Here is a 19,416-nt window from a genome sequence, read left to right on the forward strand (position 1 = left end):
CCATTGGCCAGTTTGTGTCTGCACTCAGAGGGTTAGCAGTGACTTGTGTGATTTTGAGCAAATGTCATATGACCAGGTTCTCATGAAGACAAAATCCCCAAAATACAAGAGAAGCTATGGTCTTGTGGAGAGATAACCTTGAAGGCAGCTATTGATGCTGCCAGGAGTATTGAAGTATCAGAAAAATGCATTCATACAGTAAAGAAGGGAGGGTAAATGTAAATGTCAAGGTACTTATAGAGCGCACTGTCACCAGACGGCCACCTTGCGGTGTCGCCTTTGTGGTTTCCTGGCGCAGATACTCATACCGCTGTGGAACCCCTCCTGGCTTTCCCTGTGAAGTGTCCACTCCTGGGCACCCCCAGGGTGAAGCAAGGCATCCTTAGCGCTGTTGGGGCCGGTGTGGAGGCTAAGCAAGCTATTGCCCAGAGTTGCAGCGTGGGGCCCGTGATTAGAATAGGCACCGAGGCGAGAATAGACAGGTCCGAGGAAATTGAGCCCGAGCCCTGCCGAGGCAGGAATCGAACCCTGGTCCCTGGCCAGAACTCTGCTTCAGGGTCTGCCACTCTAACCATTGAGCCACACTCGGGTAGCGGAAGTAGTCAAGTTAGTGCTGTCAATGTAGGGATGGATGTGAGATACAAAAGTACATTTGGAGAGGTGAAGATAAATTATGGGGGGTTAAAGAACAAAACTGGTGATTCGAAGACTAATGAAGGTGGACGTATGGGTGGTAAAGGGCTGTATGTTTCAGATGTGGCTCAACTAGCCGTTTGTCTACCTTTAAAAAGTAAACCAAATTGTTTAGGATGCTGCTAATGAGAAAAGGAGTTTTCAAGGTGTGCTACTGAGTGTGCAAGATGACCAAGCAAGCGGACGAAGGAGGGCTGCGAGTTTACCTACTTATGTGGTAGGCATTGATTTTGTCCAGACAAACCTACACAGTAAGGACAAGATGTGATATATATAACATGCTTTAAAGGACTAATTTGCCCCTATTTTGTACATGATCCCTCAATTAGGGTTCCTTGGTTGTATAGTCTACTCTCTATATGAGAGGAGTGCGTGGCATACCCCTATATCACGCATTCTTCAAGGGTACAATGCCTCCTGTCGACCTACTTGAGTTATGGCATGCTTCACTTTCACAATGAGCACATCAACAGATAAAGTAGTTCCATTCACTGCCACGGAGTACTATGGGAATGCGTGTCATTTTGAGACCAATAAACATTTGTACCTTTAGTCAGTTTTTGCTTTTCTAGATTGGTGAACATCGTGCAGGTTCTTGAACACTAAAGCTTTGCAAAGGCAATGAAAAAACAAAACAAGAATTGCCTAAAGGCTGGTGGACAACGCCCTACTAATTGGCTTTGCCAATGCTTGTTCCGTGTCGAGTGACTATGTGTTTTGTGAGCGCAGTACAAGTTTATGTTAAACTGTGTACCAGCTTTAGGCAGCTGAAATGTTTTCTTCAAGCATGCAAAAAATAAGTAATGAAGTGTCCAGCTTAATTCGTTTTTGTAAACAGCTGAATGAACAGTTTTTTAAATTGTTTATAGCTGGATAGAAAAGCAGGCTCGGGTGGTTTTGTTTTTGTTCCAGCCCTGTACGACTTCGAGTTGCCTGGGTGTAAAATGCACTATGACCTTATGTTCATAAAGTTCTGCCAAGATTTATGTTTGATTACAGCTGGTTTTAAGAAAGGAAGGAAGTTTGTTTTAGTAACTTTTTGAGTAGCAATAGCTTAATACATTAGAAAACTTGTTTGGAAGTGGCTGGCTTGTGTCCTTTGCTCCATGTAAAGTTCCTGAATACTAGCACATAAGAGATTTGAGTGATAATCTTGGCAAGAATATTCAGTCAGGAGTTGGTGGCGAATGAACTCCTGCAGTACTAGGGAGGAAGTTCATTGAAATCCCCTTAGACGGCATGAAAGGAGTGAGTATAAATTGCTACCAGTTGAGTCCTCAATAATGTCAAAATTTACAGAGAGAGCCTGAAGGGTAAGAGCTTTCCAAATGCATGTGTCAGTGAATGTTTAAAAGGAGAGTGCCCTCCAAGATCGGGTGGTGCCCAACATGGTTTTACTCTTTGGAAGCACTGTCATTATCAAAGGCACCTATATTGTTGACCTCAGAAAGATGATAAACTGAGTGGCCCCACTGCTATGTGACCTTCTCACTGCAAATTGTACAAAGATCTCATTGGTGGCCGCTCGGCTGATATCTGTAACAGGGCTCGCCCAACAAGCATTACTCCATTCTGACCTGAGAAGGTCCATCACTCCACAAGATGGCCCCAGAATTGAGGATGATGCCTTTGCCTTCTTGCACATTCGGGTCAATCTTTCCTACTTTCACAACATGGAACTCCTCATCCTGAGAAACCTGCAAATTCAGGATGTCGTAGGTGGCGGGGGCATCTCCGTTAGCATCGAAGTATAGATCATCCCCTCCAGGAGGTTTAAAGTGCACGTGCTTCAGGTAGTGAAGGATCTGGGACAAGAAGATATGATTTCAAACTCAGCTTGAATACTATCACCACTGAGAAATATTACAGAACATAACATAGCATAATATAACATGCATTTGTGAGAAACAAACTGACCCCTTGGGGGCATCCTGGCTATGATAACAGATGTTTATTGTAAATCAACTCAGTGGTATCCCTGAAGAATGACAAGTTGAGTAGACCCTCTAGGGTGTGAACGTATGAATAAGAGGCCAAGCAGACTCCTGTACTAGATGCATTAATCCAGTTAATCACCAGACCTACCTCAGTTATGAATAAATTATGCAAAATGGAAACCAAAGTTTAATTTGTTGTCCTGTGTATCCATATTCTCTCACATTTTTATGCCTTGCTTGACAGTGCAACTGCGCAACTATCTGCTTGAAGTATTGTTCCCAGTTCTTTAAACCATGCATAGCATGGGCCTTTGATCCATCCAGAAGATGTTCTATAATTCTACCTTTCAGGAAATGCTCCATTGGAATTCTTGAGGGACTATGTTACATCTGAAACATAAACTCAATCACCACACAGTTTGTCACATTCAATTATCCCCTATTTGCATTCTTCACAGAAATCAATCATTTTTGCTGCTTTCCCTCCAGAATTGGCTAAGACAATAGGGCAAGGTATGTGGTCATTAACAACATTTGTGCATGCAACAAATGTAAACAGCATCTGGGAATATCAGTTTACACGTGTTGTCGCAGTAAAGCCAGACCTACTGTCTTTGCCACTGCATGTTCTTTCTCCTTTCAGCATAACACTATGGACTATGAGCCAACGTTGCAAAGGTAGAATTGTTGAACTAGATGACTTGTATGTGGAAAAGGATGGAGGCAGGGAAATGTGCCCTTGTTGGAAAAGGGACCTGTAATTTATCCCCATAACAGGAAATTAAGAATTAAGTAAGCAGTGGTCTCTATCACTTCAATAGAACCAGACTGTTTATGATTGAAAGTCTGCTGCATGGATGGCTAATGTAGGTCCAGGAGTGTCCAAGGCATATATTTAGAACATCCACATGGATCAAATCTACATACAATGAATCTAAATCAAATTCTAAATCTTTTTCATGAATCTAAATCAAATTCATTTGGATCGTCAGGGCCTGATTCACAAAGGTAAAGTTAGACCAATAGTCTAACTTAGACCAAAAGTCTAACTTCACTACTTTTCGGTATTCACAAAGGTAAGTCTCTACAAATATGTCACTACACTCCACAACTCTCCTCTGTGTGCTAGACCACTGTATTGTACTCTACTGTACATTACTCCACTCTAAGCCACTCCAGTGTACGCCACTCCACTCTACACCACCCCATTCTACCCCATTCCATTGAAAGCCAGTCTACTCTATTGTACTCCACTGTAAGCTGCTCCACTCTACCTCACTGCAGTGTATGTCACACCAGTCTACACTACTCCTGTGTGCACCACTCCACTCTGCACAACTCCATTCTACTGCATTCCATTGGATTCCATTCCACTCTACGCTAGTCTATTGTATTCTATTCCCCCTACCCCCGTGCACCTTTCCAGTCTTTGCACTCCACCATATGCCACTCCACTATATGCTACTTCACTGTACGATATTGCACTCTACACCACCTCACTGTATGCCACTACAATGTAAGGTATTCCACTGTATGCCACTACACTCTATGACACTCCACTGTACGGTAGTCCATTGTATTCCACTTCACTGTATGCTACTCCACTCTAAGCAGCACCAGTGAACGCCACTTAACTCTACGCCACTCCATTCTACCCCATTTTCTTGGAAGGCAGTCTACTTTATGACATTCTACTGTAAGCTATTCTACTCTACCCTAGTCAATTGTATGCCACTCCAGTCTAATCTACTCCATTGTATACCCCTGCAGTGTACTCTACCCCACTATACGCAAATCCACTCTATGATACTCCACTGTATGTCATTCCACTCACTGCTATTCCACTGTATGCCACTCCACCACAGTCCACTGTAAGCTATTCCAGTATATGCCACTCCACTGCAGGATAATCCACTCTGCACTATTCCACTCTACATCACTGTACTCTACTCTACACTATTCCACTGTATGCCACTCCACTTCACTCTAGAACAATCTACTCCGCTCGACGACACTGCACGCCATTGATCGACATTCTACACAACTTCCTCTATGCCTCTCCACACCACTTTACTGCACTCAACTCTATCACATACTACTCCAATCTACTCTACTGTACTCCGCTAATCCACTCTTCACCTCGCCACTCTGCCCAACCCCATGACTATCAACTCTATGACACTCAATGTCACTCACCTCTACCGCACTGTAGTGCGCTCTACTCTACTCACGCCACTGCAATCTACTCTGATCTTTGACACTGTACTCCATTGAACGACACTCTACACAACTCCCTCTATGCCACTCCACCCCACTTTACTGCACTCTACTCCATCACATACTACTTCAGTCCACCCTACTGTACTCCATTAATCTACTCTGTGCCACTCCACTCTGCCCAAATATATGACAATCTGCTCTACAACACTCAATGTCACTCCCTTCTACCACACTCAACTGTGCTCTACTCTACTACACGCCACTGCACTCTAATCCACTCCAATCCACTCTGTGCCACTACACTTTACTCCGCAGTACAACACTTTCCAACAATGTACCACCCGGCAGTCCACCCCAATATGCACCAGAACACTACACTCTATAACACTTTACTACACTGTGTGTTACACCAGGCCACTCTACTCCACTCCACTCTATTCTTCAACATAACACTTCACTCTATGACACTTTAAGCCACTCCATCCTGCATGACTCCAATCGGCTACACTTCACTCTACTCCACTATACGATACTTTACTGCACTGGATGCCACTATTTGATGCTCCTTCCTACACTGCTCCACTCTACCACACTCGCCTCCATTCTTTGCCACACCACTGCACAAAACTCTACTAAACTGATGTCACTTCATCCTCATATACTCCACTTTAATACTCTGTACTCCACTTTATCCTGCAACACTCCACTATACAACACTCTACTCCACTCTACGGGACTTTCCAGTACTTGACAACACACCACTCCACTGTACTGTACGACACATCACTCCAATGTATGACACTTTACTTGACCACATGCTATGCTACTCTACTCTAATGCACTCTACGTGACTCTATTCTACGAAACTCTATGACAATTTACTTCACTATACGCTACAACACTCCACTGTACAACATTCTACTGTACGACAGTCAACTCCACTGTGCTGTTCAACACTCCATATAATGACACTCCACTCGCCAACACTGCACTCTATGATTTGAAACACATTTTTATTAAAAGTTTTTTTTAAACATTGAAATTTAAAGAAAAAAACAAAGGTTAAATCTCAGTTATAGATAGGAAAACTATTTGTCCCCAATACAAACAAGACTTAAACTACACAAACATTTGAAATTCTAAAGTTATAGTTATAGCTTTGACTTGCAATGTATTCACCACCTTCAAACTATTATAAGTAGTGCCCCTTCATACACACTCTTTTCAGCGCACTACCCACTCAACACTAACTATAACACACCATTCTACCATGCACTGTGTTCTCACCAATGATGACTCTTCACTGTAAAACACTGCACTGTACACAAATCTCTGCCACGCTACTGTATGACAGTGCACTCAACAACACTGAACTGTACGATACTCTACTCCACTGAACTACACTCAATTCCACTACCCACTACAACATTGTACTACACTCTATGTCACTCTACAACACTCTACTGGACGGTACTCCAGTCCAGCACACTTATTTTAAGACACCTCAGTCGACAACACTCCACTTACAACACTCATCTCTATTGTTCAACACATCACTAAACTGTACAGCATGCCAATCCACTCTCCGATACTCTACTGCATTATACGACACACCAAGCCACTCTACTGTGTAACACTTTACTCCACTGTACACTACGTCACTTCCCTGTGCTCTACTCCACTCTATTCCATACTACAATACTTTGGACTGATTTTTCTTTTGATGCATGTGGCCTTTAGAGAGTACCCGTTCACAGTTGTCATGTCTTTTTGCATCAGAAGATGCTGAAAGGAGGAAGCATGATTCTTTACCTGGGAGCTGGGGATGATGAATTTAGCATGTTACATCGCATGCCATTACATCGTGTTCTGTTACAACGCGGTCGTTAGAAAGAGATACCTTTACATCGCAAGTCATTAGATCAACTTGCTGTAGGGGCGCACTGGACTTAGGAATAGTATAATTTACTCTTCCAACTCCAGCCTGCGCAACAGTAGGGAAGGTGTTGGAATAGTAAATTATACTATTCCTTAGGTTAGAGTGCCCCCTACAGCAAGTCGATCTAAGGACTTGCGATGTAAAGGCATCGCGTTCAAACAACGCGGTCGTTACAACGACCGCATTGTGAAAGGAACACGATGTAATGGCAGCGTTGTAAACACTGTTTTCTGGGGATGATAGATTGATGAGAGTTCAGCTTCATTGTCCCATCCAGAAGAATAACTTGCTCCTTGTTGATACAGAGCAGTATTTCTATGAACTGTAATGAATATGTACCAAATGAGATTTCCTTGAGTTGATTAGGAAGCCATAATCTTTTAAAGCCTTGGAACAAGATGGAAACATTCTTGGAGAAGCAAGAATTAACCAAAAGTATAGGTACATATGAATCTAAATTTCATGCAATATTCCTGCCAACAAAGCCAATAGCTTTGCAAAAATTCTTGGAGCAAGGGTGAGGACAAACGTCATTACTGTGAATTAATATTGTATGCCAGAACTGGGATTGTTTAGATACACTTTATTCAAATTTAGCAAGACCATCATGTTGAGAGACCGCTTTCTCATCAAATGTATAGGGCCTAGAATCAACACCACCATTCAACAAGCCCAATGGGAGTGTAATCACTATCCAGTTCAACTACAGAGTACTATGTCAACCCATTTGTTTGTTACTGAATCAATCCAAGAAAATTCCCAGAGATAAATGTGGTGTTTCACAGAAACACTTCACACTTTGACAGAACTGAAACATAGTCATAGTTGTGCAGCTGAGACTTCCAATGTATAGAGCTAATCTTCTATTGGAACAACCTCATCCCTGTGAACATTAGCAAATGGGCTGATTGGTAGTACAAAGAGCTTAATTGATAAGAGTGCCAAGCCTCAGAAAATATTGATTTGCTTTTGAAAAGGAAGCACCAACAAAACTTTCTTTACTAACTCCTCAATTTGAGGACCAAACTGCTATTACCTAAAATAAATACATATGCAAAATCAAATGCGTTTGTGTGTTGTTTGACATCCAAATGTTGAGGTACAAGTTGGGCTGAGATAAAGTGACGAAATCTGATGTCCATCTCACAGCCTTCATTCCTACAAACAAGTCACAAGACAAAATATTGGCTGTTTGATCATATAGTCCAAAATCACAGAACAATTTCATACCTCCTGAATTGTAGAACTGAGTGTCTGAACATCGTATAAACAATATTGAGAAAGGATGGATAAAAGGAATAAGAGGGAATTCAGCATTAGGAATGACACGGAGAGAATAAGAAGAAATCTTTCAAGTCCACAAAAAAATGAAACTATTTTCTTCCTTGCTGCTTCCCCTCATTCTTCCTTGCCCGTCTCCCTTTTAACTTTCCACTCATACTTTGTATATACATTTCCATCATTCTAGTCTCTCTTTCACCTTTTCAAACCATTGATGACATGACTGATGGCATCACTGATGACATCATCAAAGTTTCTTTTGTACACACTACTCTATAAACTAGTATGGCAATAGTGGCATGAAAGTAAGTATGAAATAGCTTAAAATTATACAAAGCATAATTAATGCCATCACATATACTACTCCCTTAGGTGTAGCAAGCATGTGTTATGTGTGCCATTGACCCTATACCATACACTTCATGGGTAACCTAGTTCACATTAACAATCCCAGGCCCTGTGACAAACCACCCACAAGCAACCAACCCCAGGCTAAGCACAGCATGCGGATGTACACAGCAGGGGGTTGAAACAGGGCCTGCTTTCCCCCGCAGGCAGCGAACCCCACACTGTTCACAGCCTTTCAACCTATGGCTTGGGGTTGAACACAGGGCCTGGCTTGCAGACCACCCCTGCATCCAACTCCCCACAGGCAGCCATCCCCACGCAGCACATGGCCTTTGCTTGCGCATGGCATGGGGTTAGCCACAGGGCCTGTGTTCCAGGCAGGCCCTGCTTCAAACCCCCCACAGGCAGCCAACCCCACGCTGCGCACAGCCTTTGGCAATGTGCAACTGAGTGTTATTCACAAAGCTTGACCTGTCGCCAAGCCCTGTGGCTAAGCTTCTCGCAGGCTGCCAACCCCACACCACGCACAGCTTTTCCCATGAACAGCATATGGTTGGCTTTCAGGCCATGGGTACCCCATGCCTTGGGGCCAAAGCATAAACATATCTGTTTCCCTGCCCGCATCATTGCTGGCAGGGAAATAGCTCTAAAGTCTTCTCCCAGTCGAAGGGAGCATTTCTAAAGCTCCCACCCACTTGGAGCAAACATTGTGTTTGCTCCCATTTGGCAAGAGTTTAAAAAAATGCTCCTGCCAAGCAGGAGCAAGCACATGTTTCCCTGCCTGTGCTAGTGCAGGCATGGAAAATGCTGTGGCCCGGGGCTGGTCTCCCTGGGACACAGCATGTGAGCCAACCCCGGGGAATGGGGTCCATAGGGCCATTAATGTCTCTGGGAGGGGAGCTGTGTGGCTCCCTCCCCTTATTCAATGCTTTGGACCCTGGGGTATGGGGTAACCTGGGCCAAATGCATCCTGGGGAGGGGAGCCATGCGCCTAAGTACTAAAATGGGCAAAAAACGCATTTCCTATGGAAACGCTGCCCTTACTATAACTACCCAGTGGCAACCTCCACTGGGTAATATATAACATATATATTATCAATAAATCAATCAGTGTTTATAGAGCATGTCTAATCACCCCTGCGTGTATCCAGGTGATATATATACATATATATATTGCCCAGTGGAGGCTGCCACTGTTTAGTTAGAGGTAGGAACACCTTTCCATAAGAAAAAAGCATCTTTTTTTCCTAATACATTTTGCTCTGTTTGACATATCTTCACAACACTTTACAAAGAAAATGTTCTTCCACCTCAGCTCCAAACTGAAAAGTTTTTTGGGGGATCTGCCAAGCGGTAGCCAAGAAAAGGAGGATCCCAAAATGTGCTTTCCCCATTATTTTTTCCCTAGGAACTTAAGACACAACTACAGCCAAAACTGTTGAACGTACTTACATTAAATTTGGCAGAATGCTAATTTGGTCAAGAAAGATTGCTTTTTGTAATTTGGTGTAAATCTGTTATAGTTTTTGAGAAATTAACGGGCAAACAATGTGCATATTTCATGCTGCGGATCCTTCATGGATCCTTTGCGACGGATCTGCGAATCCGCAAGCCACACCTTGCATTGTGATTGGCTCTCTGCAACTTGAACAGCAAGTTGTGGCCGACACCTTATGTCTAGGGAACTCGGTCCCAGGGTCCTTAAAAAAACTTTTTAATTAAGGTGGGAAGGGGCAGTGTAGAGGTACCCTGACCCCTGTATCAGTTTAGGTTGTTGGGAAGGGACCCTCTCTGCAGTAGAAACTATTAAATACATTATTTTTTTGTGTGGATCCACAGAGCCATTATGGCTCTCAGCGTGGCCCCCTCAGAGTTCCCCATGGATCTGCGAATCCATACGACTATTTTTTTTAAAAGATACATGCACACACATAAAACACTCACAGAAAGACATGTACACAAGCCCTGACACACACACCCAACCACAAAACCTCACACAGACACATATACACCCACACAATGATACAACCCCAGTCATACACACACACAATACACATATATATAACTCCCCACACACTCAAATATGCAACCAGCCCCATACACACAAAACCACTCCCACACAGAAGCACAACCCTGCTCAATCCAATACAACCTCACAACCTCGTTCACTCACACACACACACGTACACAAACCTCCACACACTCCCACATGCAGATACAACTGTGTGGGTTTTTTTAAAGAAACACACACTCTCACACAACCACCTAATCTAAAACATTCATAGTCTTCCACACAGCCACACAATCCCACACACTCACACAATCCTCACACATAAACTCACCCACACACCTACTCAATCCTCACACACACATACATACACCCACACAATGACACACACAGATAGCTCGACACTCAAAGACACATCCCCACACAACCACACACACACATATACACACCCACACAATCACAGACACACATAAGCACACCCACACAACAACCCCCACACTCACACACACACAACTCTGCCCCCACATACAGCCCCTGTACACATAGACATACACACCCTCATAATCCCTTACATTGTCATACACACACCAACACAACTCCATGCACTCACAGACACATTTAGACAACTTCACAAGCACATAGTCACACACACATTCAAAGGCACACAACCAAACTCACACAAACATATACCCACACAATGACACACAAAGATACCCACACAACACCCCCACACACTCACAGATGCAGCACCACATAGCCACACATACACATGCAATCACACAATGCTACACACACACAGAACACCATCACACACTAAAACTCACTATCACCCCCACAAACTACCATCCCCCACACACAGAGTCACACCCACCCATCCAGGTTAGGACTTGGTTTTGGTAGTCGGGTCTGGGAGGGGCTTCTATTGGGATGTTAAAGTCCCCTGCATGGTGATGGACCTGCACTCCTGCCTAGATCGACTCAGCTGCAGCGATATCTGCATCCATGGTACAAAATTTTCACCGTCTAGCCCCCAGGGTAGGGTGGTGCATGCAAGAATTTAATGTTGCCATGTACCTACAGTCACTAGCTCCCAAAAGCTATTTTCGCTGTAAATGGCTGTCCTATGAGATAAACTAGAGATCAGAATAAAATCAAAGCTGTACTGTCCTGAGAAAATCTGCTATTTTTTATGTTTTTTAAAAATCGAATTCAATAGTGAAGTTGGATTCATAATAAATATTTAGGAAAATTGACATTTAAACATTTACACTTTACTTACACACTTTTCCTATCTGGACCTCCAATCTACTAATTAGCTTTAACCTGGTGGCAGATCATTCTCTCATAGGAACAATGGCTTAGGCCAGTGGGAGGAAGAGGTGGTCCCAAAACCACTTTGTAGTAGCTGTAGAGGAGGTGACTGCTCATTTCCCTATTCACATCCTTGCCTGGCACACAAGTTCAATTCTGGAGCAGAAAAATTCTGCCATGTTTGATTTGCCTCGGAATAGTTCAGTGTGACAGTTTGCAGTTAGGCAAACAGGATGTGCTGCAATAGAGGGGTAGACAGCTCCTGGCAAATTATTCTCATCGGATAAAGAGTGCCCAGGAGTTCCCTCCTCCCACTGGCTTATGCAACCTACAAAGCTGGCACTTTATCCGCAGCTCAGAAGAAAACTCTCTGGACCTGCGGAAAAACAGAAGAGGACTGGACCTGCTGTTTGAGACCTGTGTGGAGACTAGACCTGCTACCACTTTTACCCAGTGCTAAGAAGTGGACTCCATGAATCAACTGACTGACCTCCGATGTGGCTACAACAGGCTGCAAGAGGTCTTCTTCCTGAAATGCCTAGCTGACAAGTAACAACTGGAATTAGACTGAGCCCTGATGGTGGCCCCTGCTGGAGTGAGTCTTGGCCTCTACGTGCTGTCCTTAAGGTCCTGGGAGCCTTAGAACTGATCAAGAGGAACTGCTCCAGACAGTGGCGCTGGAATAATTTTCAGAGTGTGGCTGCTGCTATTAATGTTATATCACTGAAATCATAGGGATTGTTAAAAATCCAAGTATAACATGTAAAACAAGTGTAGCAAATGTGCAACACCCATTCAGCAGAAGAGTGGTATGGGTACGGTATGAAGCCGGTGGTGCATTTTGGAGCACTGCTGTGGTAGTCATTTTCAGACAGCACAATGTTCATTGAACTGGCCCCTAAATTTGCATAGATATGCAGTTTTTCTGGTAAAAGTATATAGCACATAATTAATAATGTGTGAAAATCGGGGTTCAGCAAATATATCATTTTTGCATCACCAAGTAAAGTGTCTTGATTTGTTTTAAACATATTAAAATCTCATCCTTCAAAATTACAAAAAAATATGCTTGATTTGTTCTTTCCAAATTGCTGATACATTTTGAAATATGGGTATATTGAAATTACATGTATTTAAATGTTGTATGATAGAAAAAGACTGACATCCTACTGCTTTTCCTTTTGCTTTCTGTGCACCAGCAAGATTGTCACATAGGATACTTTTTCAAAATCCTCTCACTTTGTAGTCCAAGAAATAAAAGTAAACACCAGTTTCCAAATAAGCATCAGTTTGCCAGAAGATGTACACAGACATTTGACCTATGTCTTTGAATGCACAGCAAATGTGACAAGACAAACACAAAAAGTCTAAAGGCACCAAAATTGCTCATTCGCCTTTTGAACTCTAGACACCCCTACTTCTGGCGCCTTTGGCTCCAGAAGCTCTGAAAATTTGAAAATAGGAACATTTCTAGATTTCTAAGACCTTTGGAGCATCAGCGGAACTTCAAGACAAAGGATTCCAATTTCGAAGACACTTTTTCAGAGAAAGCTTCAAGCGTGCCCCACTAGAGAATTTTGAGTTCCATACAAAAGACCTGGGTCCAGACTTACAAAGACTTTGAGTCAGGTTTGCATTGCTTTTTTTTAACACAGACCCGACACAAAGACTACTTTACAATCCAGCACAAATCATGAGCTAAGCCTGGCTGCTGTCTACCATTGGTTGAGCCCGGGTTGCAATTATTATTGTTGTTTACCGTATCAGGTTTCTTGCCTTTTCCTTGTGGTCGACTTCAATCCACCCAAATTAATAATATATTTTTTTAGACTACCCAAAAGGCATTCACGCTCCTGGGGCTAGTGCTTGTGCCCCGAGCGTGCTACTCATGGTACAATAATGTGTTCCACAGGCCTTCGGTTGGGTACTGGTCTAACAGTGTATATACCATGAGGTCAAAGCCTTTTGCTAAGGTACATAAACTGGGCTCTTGCCCCTACATTTGTGCAGGGTGCCACCAGATGTAGCAGATTCAGTGGGCAGTGAGGCTGGGAAAGGGCATGGCAGCAGGCAAAGGGGAGGCCAGTCTCAGGAATCCATACAGAAGAAGACATTCCAGGTCCAATAATTTTTAATGACTTTGCCTCATTTTACCTTGTTGAAGAAGCTAAGCTCACCAGTTCATCCACTCCAACCACTCATATTTGTCATCTTACTATCATTCAATTAGGACTAATCATTGAAAGCCTCCTATCAAAATGGGAATGAAAAAGGATCACGCCCTAGGTTACGGATTATGGCAAAAAGATCAATCTCTAAATTATGGAATTAGGGAATGCACAAGGACAAAGCCCCATATTATGGAACTAGGGAATGCAAAAGGATCAAGCCCTAGATTATTAAGCAGAAAATCTCTGTAGCGGCAAACGAAGTGTGGTCTGCTACAAGAAGTGAATAATTATGCGTGCTTGTATGGATCTGTAAATATATCTCTGTTTTTTGTCTGAAATAGGAGTTGCTTTATCAATGTCCTGGGATATAATAGAAACCTCCTTATTTGTGCCCTATCAAGAAAGCTTCGGAGAGATACACAGAAAATGAAAGAATTCTACAGTACCAAACATGTGTCATTTTTCCACACAATGGAAATCTCTCTTCTTTCCTTCCTTCGCCCTCACGCCAAGACTCCTGTAATGCTAGCCTGCAGTTTGGACTGGACTGTTCCTCTTGAAGCAGAACCAAGCCTTGTTTGCATAAGGTGGTCCCTGTTTGAAGTGGCGTAGCAGTAAAAAAAAACAAAGGACTAGAATGTTGAACCCAGATTCTGCAAGTGGCGAAACCTTGATCACTGGATCTCCTTCCTGGACAGTTCCCTTATATTTAAAATGGCAATTTCAGTGGGAGCTAAAAAAAATTGTTTGCTTCACACCTAATCCTGTACCTTTAACAACCACCAACAATAGGCATTCGTACAGTTTGATGATGCCTGCTGGAGTTTTGTGATCTGTTGTGACATCATTTACCTAATGGTCCCATTAAATCATGTTTATATAAAATTGACAAATGTACATTCATTTAAATAAATATTATTCCCATAAGACCACAACTTTTGCTTTATTTCAAGAGGTGTTTTCGAAAGGTTGTCAGTGTGCAGCTGATCAATATACTTTCTAAAACATATCTCACGCGCATGTGCAAAATACATCTCTATCCTGATCTTAAGAAATAAACAAAATCTGTATTCCTCTTACCTGCCAGGGCTGGATATCATCAATGTCAGCACAAGAGCCATTTGTGAATGGCCCATGCCCCGGTCTGCATGCCATTAGATTGTTCAATGCGTGACCAAAGGCATATGTTGCAGTATAGCTTTGGTATGTTAAGCTTAGATCATTCAGTTCAAATAAAGATAAGGCCAATTGATCCAATATCTCTTTCCCTGAACAAGACATAGGTCCTCTCTTTAATTCTTCTGTAGATGCATTTCCAGTCCCATTGGCCTTTGGAAAGTTGCAGTGGAATGCTTCCTCCCAGAAGAGTTTCATAAATATATCGTGAGAGTTTTTAGTTGGTTGCAAGCGATGCAAGAACTCTTCAAAATTCAGCATTTGGTTTGTAGAAGGTGTGATGCCCAGGGATCCATTCAATATCTTCCAGGCATGATTGGGGAGGAGTCCAGTACTTATGGTAAAGGCTGCACTGAATATCCAGACTTTACTTGTTACATTTTGTGTGTATAGTGTCTGCAGCAACACCTTGAAATGAACCTCTGGACCGTGAACAATTATCACTTTTGTTGTATGTCCCCGGATCATTTCAGCAATTTGAAGGACTCTCTCCATAGAGGATCGAAGGTTAATTTGCTCCACGTATGCTACACAGCCACCAATACCTTCTATGGCTGTCTTTATGCCCTGCCCGCCTTGCAAACCTAAATCATCATCAGACACTATCATTCCCACCCATGTCCATTGGAAGTGCCCCATTAGTCTTGCCAGAGCCATGTTCTGGAATGTAGAAGCTGGCACCATGCGCATAAAAGAAGGAAACTGGACCTTGTCACTGAGGGAGGAAAGCACAGACCCATGGCTGACCTGTCAGAAATGTGAAATATCAGATAGACATTTAAAGAGAAAACCTAAATCTTTACAAGCAGTTCTGTCTCTTTGTGTGCTACTCAATGTAGCCATTGATAGCTGCAACTGAGAAAAAGTAGTGGAATATTTTAAGTCTTCTCAGAAATACTGCAATACAATTCCAAACGAACTTAAGTGTACACTGACATAAAATGGGTAAACAATTGGATATTAAAGTATTTTAATTGTCGATTAACAAGAGTAGGAATGCTTTCATAATAAAAACAGAACATGCTGCAATTTTAAAATGTAAAAAAACAATCATTTTAAACAATATTTACAGCCTGTCAACCCATTTGTAGCATAGGTATTGGACACCTAACAAATTGCTAGATTTTATGAAGGTATGTGCTATAGCTAAGTAAGCAATAGATATAAATCAGACTCAGTCTGTCTGGAGAATAAGCATAAATAATCCCCTACGCAATATTGTATAAAAAGGGAAAAAATAGGAAAAAGTAAATTTTAGTGTGTTGTTCTGTCACTTTTAGAACAGAAGGTATTAAATCATTTTCAGCAATTAATGAAGCATTGAACTTTCTCAAAATGAGTGGAAACATTTCCAATGATGGGTCAAAGCCTCACTCAACTATGGTCCGAAGACACTAATTGCAAAAACGTAAGGACCTGCTTTGGCATTTAATGACATCCTTACATTTTGACAGATTGATATTTGTGGAGCATGGGAGTGAAAGTCTAGGCAAGAGAGAGGCGAAAGCCTTGATATGAGCTGTTATTGAGGATTGCACTATGGATTATCGAGCATCGGAATTTCATGGTATTAAAATATCGTGGACAGAATTATGTAGGACAAAATATTGATGGGTAACTGCCTATGGAGGAAGTATAGATTTACTATTCTTAAACCCAATTCTATGCACCTGGAAGGTATATATGTCTCCAAGGTGTATATGTGTGGAGTTAGCTAAGGAAAATCTCTACTTACTTAACTTTTCAATATTTCAGCCTTGATATTCTGGTCATGATATTTCATACCCTTAGGATTTCTATCTTGATGTTCTTGGGGCAAACCCTTATTGAGTAGATTTGTTCAAGATTTTTATGTGTTTACATTTTTGTGCATCATTAAAACCTTGCAAAATGCTTTTTCACATTTTATTTCTAGGGGCGTAGCTTGGTCAGTGAGGCTGGGGGTGAACTTCAGATTTTCCAACAATCGCACTGACATATAATGTTAATTATTGTATGAGAAGCATGAGGGGGGCTTAATGGCTAATGGAAAGGGAAAGGAGTGCGGATTTTGAGGGGTACTTAAAACACAGTATTTTGTAAAATTCCCATGTTTTAAGACCTTCAAAACAGAAGAGTGTGTGTGTGTGTGGTTTTCTTTGAGTGAGTATTTAAAAAGCCCAGATGAAATCCGACAGATACCCTAAAACACATGAATGAAAGCTCCCGTACCCAACTATTAACCAAATAATACATTTATTGGGGGGTGTAACATCCCAATCACCCTCCCTGAAGCTGCGCTCCTGTTTATTACGTATAGATACACTGACAGTTTGTGTGTCTGACTTAGGTTGGGGTCTCTTGCTCATAGGTGCACAGGAGTAAGTAAATTAACTCAAGGTAAATTGCTGCGGAACAGGGGTCTGCTTAATATGATTTGGGTTTGACAACTGCTGCGAAACTACTAGTCTTGTTTCTGATGTTTGGGAGTTTTGTATTATTCTAACTTGCTGAATTTCTTCCTATTTAGGTTGGGCAGGTAAGATTTGTTTTGTTTATTTAGTGTGTGTTCATTGAGAAAGGCTGTGCAATTGTTTTCTCATTCACAAAAAAGTCCCGCTGTGATTGGATAGCCTGCCAAGGAGTTCAGCTTGGATTGTTGTGACATCACCTCAGAGTGGCACTATCATTGGTTGGTTGTTGACAGAGCTGCACTATGATTGAGTGACCTTTGGCAAAGATGTGCTGGGATTGTTTGTTGTTTGCGGCTATTTTGAGTGAAAATAATGAGTGCTGTGTTGAAAAAAGACTAAAGCTCCTAGTGTACCTGCTATGGTGGTTCTAAGATTTCTTGCTGAGGGAACACTTGAATAAGGAATTTTGAATTCCTGACCACCTCCATATTCAGATGGAATACGGAGACCGTGTCCTGTAGCACCTGATACAGGTGCAGCAGGAGATGGTAAAGGTTTACAAGCACAGGGATCAACTGTACCTCCAGTTGGAGGTGCCTCAGTGAGAGTTTCTTGGTTGTGTTTCCGAGTACTAGCAGAGATATGACCATTGTCTCTCCAGTTTCAAATGACATACCTGCTACAATTACTACCGAGTCTCCTAAAAAGATAGTAATTAATGGGGACTTTAAAAAATGTAATTCAGGGAAATTCTACAAGGAACAATTAACCTGAACAGATTATTGTCGTACAATGTTGATAAAATGAGGTAGTTGATCAAAGAAGCAGCAAGATATGCAAATGAGGGACAAGATAAACTCAAGGAATTGGCTGATGAGTGTGAGGTTAATATAGCAAAATGAGAAATGTGAGTCGAAATTATAAAATGGGTCTGACAAATGATTAAATAAATTTAGGTTTCATAATCTTCAACGCTTACGTTAAGGATCTGTTTGAAAAGACAAGAAACTGGAGGGATTTGAAGGAATTCAGAGATAAGTAGTAGAAAAGGATCACTAATAAAAAGAAAGTTTCAGAGACAGGAGAGAGAGGAAAGGAATCTGTGCATGAATCCAAATTAGAAAGAGTTTCTGAAGAGAAGTAAATGGAGGAAACGATGTGCATGTGCCTTGGATGACTGGTGGTTTTTATGTTCTTTAGACAAATTTTCCAAAACTGAGAAGTGGTTCAAAGAGATTCCTAGGTTGACAACAATTTCAAAAATGCTTTGGACTGACTTGAATTCACTGTTTGAGATTGTAGTTCCTAGTGAGTTGTTGTATGAGTATAAAGTTGCTATTGCTTGGCCAACTGAGAAACCAGCTAGGTTTGCACCTAATAATGCTCCTTCTGAAATGGATGATTAGAAATACAAGGAGGTGATAGAGCATTTGAAAAAGAAGGGTCTAGATAAAGACATTAACTGGGAAAAGATTTTAAGAACTTCACAAGAGCCGAAAGAGTCAGTTCATGATTATTATAAGAGGCACATGCAGATTTTTAAGAAACACAGTGGAGTCAAGGAGACCAGGAAAGATGGTGCTAGCGGTTTTCAGTCTGCTTTAGTAATGGGTTTGTGTCCAGAGCTTAGTTCACATATACAGCAAAGTGTGATGTACTAGCAGACAAAAAGTATACATGAAATTCTGAAATATGTCAAGTATAGCAGAGATTGGTTTGATCTTAAACAAGAAAAGGATCAAAGAGAAACTGATATTTGTCCAGAAAGCGCTGCTCGAGAGAAATGGCAGCATCCAGTTGGTGGGTTTTGATTTACGTTTTGTGCCATCTGACTAGTAGTAATGATTGAAAATGAGATGGTGCAGATACAAGGCCGTGGAAGAGGGATTGTGAACAGTTCTGGAATTAATGCCAATATTGGCATGCTAAAGATGAGCAC

The 19,416-nt window shown here is 41.9% G+C and overlaps 1 protein-coding gene across 1 annotated transcript in view; it reads right to left on the reverse strand.

Moving 5' to 3' along the window:
* The window catches only part of LOC146806072 (extracellular calcium-sensing receptor-like), an 89,129-nt gene that overhangs the window by 29,320 nt on the left and 40,393 nt on the right, over positions 1 to 19,416 (reverse strand). Inside the window, exons 3-4 of the mRNA XM_085623855.1 lie at positions 14,989 to 15,831; positions 2,271 to 2,498 (exon numbers count right to left, since the gene is read on the reverse strand). Coding sequence (XP_085479981.1) covers positions 2,271 to 2,498; positions 14,989 to 15,831 — 1,071 coding nt within the window. The remainder of the gene's footprint in view (positions 1 to 2,270; positions 2,499 to 14,988; positions 15,832 to 19,416) is intronic.

Source organism: Triturus cristatus, chromosome 8 (genome assembly GCF_964204655.1).
Source record: "Triturus cristatus chromosome 8, aTriCri1.1, whole genome shotgun sequence".
NCBI lineage: Eukaryota > Metazoa > Chordata > Amphibia > Caudata > Salamandridae > Triturus > Triturus cristatus.